General features: G+C 46.7%; 1 protein-coding gene across 1 annotated transcript; it reads right to left on the reverse strand.

Moving 5' to 3' along the window:
- Nucleotides 1-443: 443 nt before the first annotated feature.
- LOC125372793 (collagen alpha-2(VI) chain-like) lies at nt 444-1,463 on the reverse strand. Its single transcript, XM_048383428.1, has one exon. It carries the CDS (start codon nt 1,461-1,463, stop codon nt 444-446), a length of 1,020 nt encoding a protein of 339 aa, XP_048239385.1.
- Nucleotides 1,464-3,615: the final 2,152 nt, after the last annotated feature.

Consider the following 3,615-nt stretch of genomic DNA (forward strand, 5'->3'; position numbering starts at 1 on the left):
GCAGGGAGTTGGTGGTACATTGGCTTGACCGAGCAATATATTTTATTTTTCATGTGTCTTATAATTTGATTAGGCGACTTATCATTGAAGTAAATGGGAAGTTTTGACTGAACCTGCATACATTATTTATGGGTAAACTAAAAGTTACAAAGATCCATTTTCTGAAAAAAGTCCAAAATATTTGTATCTGATGTTGACGTATTTACCGGATCTCAAGATGTGAAATGTAACACGATGTGAAGGATGATTTGTCACACACTGGAAACTTTTGCATAGTTGTGTGATAGGATTTCACCACTTGCTATGCAATTCCCGTATTCTATTCAATATGTTCAGTAGGACCAATAGTTTATAATATTATCATAGTTCACGTCACTGAGTAACTACATTACCATCAAATGCACGCGGCACGATCACAACTCCTGTCCTTAATGTCAGCATAGTTACTGGTTCTCCCCTGGGTCTCCCCTGGTCTCCCCTGGTCTCCCCCGGTCTCCCCTGACCTCCCCTGGGTCTCCCCTGGTCTCCCCCGGTCTCCCCTGACCTCCCCTGGGTCTCCCCCGGTCTCCCCTGGGTCTCCCCTGACCTCCCCTGGTCTCCCCCGGTCTCCCCTGTATCTCCCCTGGTCTCCCCCGGTCTCCCCCGGTCTCCCCTGGGTCTCTCCTGTGTCTCCCCTGGTCTCCCCCGGTCTCCCCTGACCTCCCCTGGTCTCCCCTGGTCTCCCCTGACCTCCCCTGGTCTCCCCCGGTCTCCCCTGTATCTCCCCTGGTCTCCCCTGTGTCTCCCTTGGTCTCCCCCGGTCTCCCCCGGTCTCCCCTGACCTCCCCTGGTCTCCCCTGACCTCCCCTGGTCTCCCCCGGTCTCCCCTGTATCTCCCCTGGTCTCCCCCGGTCTCCCCTGACCTCCCCTGGTCTCCCCCGGTCTCCCCTGTATCTCCCCTGGTCTCCCCTGTGTCTCCCCTGGTCTCCCCTGTGTCTCCCCTGGTCTCCCCCGGTCTCCCCTGACCTCCCCTGACCTCCCCCGGTCTCCCCTGTATCTCCCCTGTATCTCCCCTGGTCTCCCCTGTGTCCCCCCTGGTCTCCCCTGTGTCTCCCCTGGTCTCCCCTGGTCTCCCCTGGTCTCCCCCGGTCTCCCCTGGTCTCCCCCGGTCTCCCCTGACCTCCCCTGGGTCTCCCCTGGTCTCCCCTGTATCTCCCCTGGTCTCCCCCGGTCTCCCCTGACCTCCCCTGGTCTCCCCCGGACTCCCCTGCATCTCCCCTGGTCTCCCCTGTGTCTCCCCTGGTCTCCCCTGGTCTCCCCCGGTCTCCCCTGGTCTCCCCCGGTCTCCCCTGGTCTCCCCTGGGTCTCTCGTCAGTAGTTTCCCACCTCCACAGAAAGAGATCACACTCTGTGATCAGCTCGACAAATGGCTCCAATGTGTCTACAAAGTCAAACACTAATACGATCTCCCCAGGGAATAACATCGCCGTTTCTAACGCCTGAATAATGCATGGCAGTGCTATATTCCCTATATTCCCAGATAAATGATACAGGTGATGCATCCATACACAACAGAAGAATACTTCTATCAAGGGGTTTAATTTCATTTTGATTACAATAATAGTTCTGTATAATCAACATTAAGTGGGTTGAAACCCAAATTTGTTTATGGATCTAGATATAGATAGGAATCTCTCAGTGATTAATAGGGGTGACTTAAAGGGCAGTTTCCTTTTGCAAAGCACTGGTACGAATACAAACTATGACAGCAGTATTTCAATAGTTGGACAAGTTCCTCCATCGCCATACTATTACTTTGACTGATTCTACCTGATAACAAGCCTGGCAAGTCCTGGACTCAGCATATTGCTTGCAGAGTTGTCGGAGAGGTGTTGCACAGTTGTTACACAGTTGTTGCAGAGTTGTTACACAGTTGTTGCAGAGTTGTTACACAGTTGTTGCAGAGTTGTTTTCGAATTTCACCAAATCCTCCTCAATTAGCTCTACATTTTCTCTGGCAATGTCAGCTGTTTTTCCTTGAGGTCAGAATTTAAAATCGTTGGCACCCAAGGAGCAGATATCTGATTCATCTGTAAATGTTCATGAATAATAGTTTCAATTAATCCAAGTGCAGCAGTGCCAATACACCTATCTGACTGTATAAGTTTTTCCATCTCCTTGATTGAATCTTCATTAATGGAAGTTAAGGGACGTTCAGATCTAGGGTCATCATCAAGGCTTGTTCTCCCAGCCTTACACATAGCTGCCCAACGTTTAACAGTGGAATAGCTGGGGCACCACACACTAGTGACATGCGGACATGAATTTCTTGGGGAGTACATTTATTTGAAGTAAAAAACTTTATGACTGCTCGGCACTGGTTCTTTTCTATCTATGTGTCGATTCGGACCCCAATCACGTCCAACAGGCTGTCACTAATATACAAACGCTCTCAACAGACCAAATACACACGCAATGAACTCATTGACTAGTTCAATTTGTTATGGCCCATAGCTGAAAGTTTGTCAGGCTTAGAACTTTTTTGACCAGCCCTCATATAAATAATATTGTGAAACATCACACTGATAACAAATCAAATATCACACACAAATTATTAATACGTAAGCGACATGCCTCTCCCCCCAGCAATATGGCAAGCTATACAGATATGGAGGATGATTAATCTCTATCAATAATTAATGGTGTAGTTCATCCCTTGGTAATGGAAAGTGTGTATGCCTGTCTACATTTTCACACCCTCTGCCGTCGGTGTATTTGGCAGGCTCCCCATTCTGCCAGACTGGGACCTATGTCCTTTACGTGACACATTGAGCAACAGCGACTCAACCAGCTTGTTGTTGCGTGTCACAGTAAACATATGTGATATATCTGTATATCTTTCACTTACACATACTGACCAGATTAATATTCTATATATTTCTTGTAAGTCCTGGCACTTTTAGTCGTTGGCCAGACTTGTGAATAATGTTTTCTGTAGGCTGTCGTATAACATTAGCTTGTTGTCACAACTTAATTTGTTTGTAATCTATTTATTCAGATTCAGCAGCTGTATTAAACCTCCCATAAATCCCTCATGAAGTCTAGCTCAATGGACATTAAAAGTTTTAATGCCTTCTGTTATACGTTTAATTCCCCTATTCCCCCAACTCGGTTCACATGTAAACGTAGCTCTCAAAAAAATTATTACAAGGGCTTATGATTCTTCCAGAGACCTCAAGACATTACCTATGTTACAAGCTCTTCTTAGACTTCAGTTAGCTTTGTTAATCATCCCAGCATAGCTTCTGCCACTGACAGCATGTTTTACTCACATGTTCTTCTGTTTTTACGCGACACTCAGCAATATTCCAGGTGTATGGTGTACGTCAATGCCAGTGAATAATCAGCCCTGTGTATCCGCGGATTCTATTTGGGGTAAAACCAAATGTAAACTTCTGCCATAACGGTAGCACGCGCCAGTCACATAATTTCGATAAAAAGAAAGTGGAAAAAGAAAGCCTCAGTAAAGTTTTCAAAATTTTCATCGTAGACATAATGGGGACATTTTCAATTCAGACGTTCCAGTTTGAAAAAAAATGATGTCCGATGCAATTGCTTATTTTGACTTGTTCCCGT

Source organism: Haliotis rufescens, unplaced genomic scaffold (assembly GCF_023055435.1).
Source record: "Haliotis rufescens isolate VD_foot unplaced genomic scaffold, xgHalRufe1.0.p SCAF_48, whole genome shotgun sequence".
NCBI classification, from domain to species: Eukaryota; Metazoa; Mollusca; class Gastropoda; order Lepetellida; family Haliotidae; genus Haliotis; species Haliotis rufescens.

Coding starts and splice junctions, on each gene's coding strand:
- LOC125372793 (XM_048383428.1), bottom strand. CDS start 1,463: ATGTTATTCCCTGGGGAGATCGTATTAGTGTTTGACTTTGTAGACACA.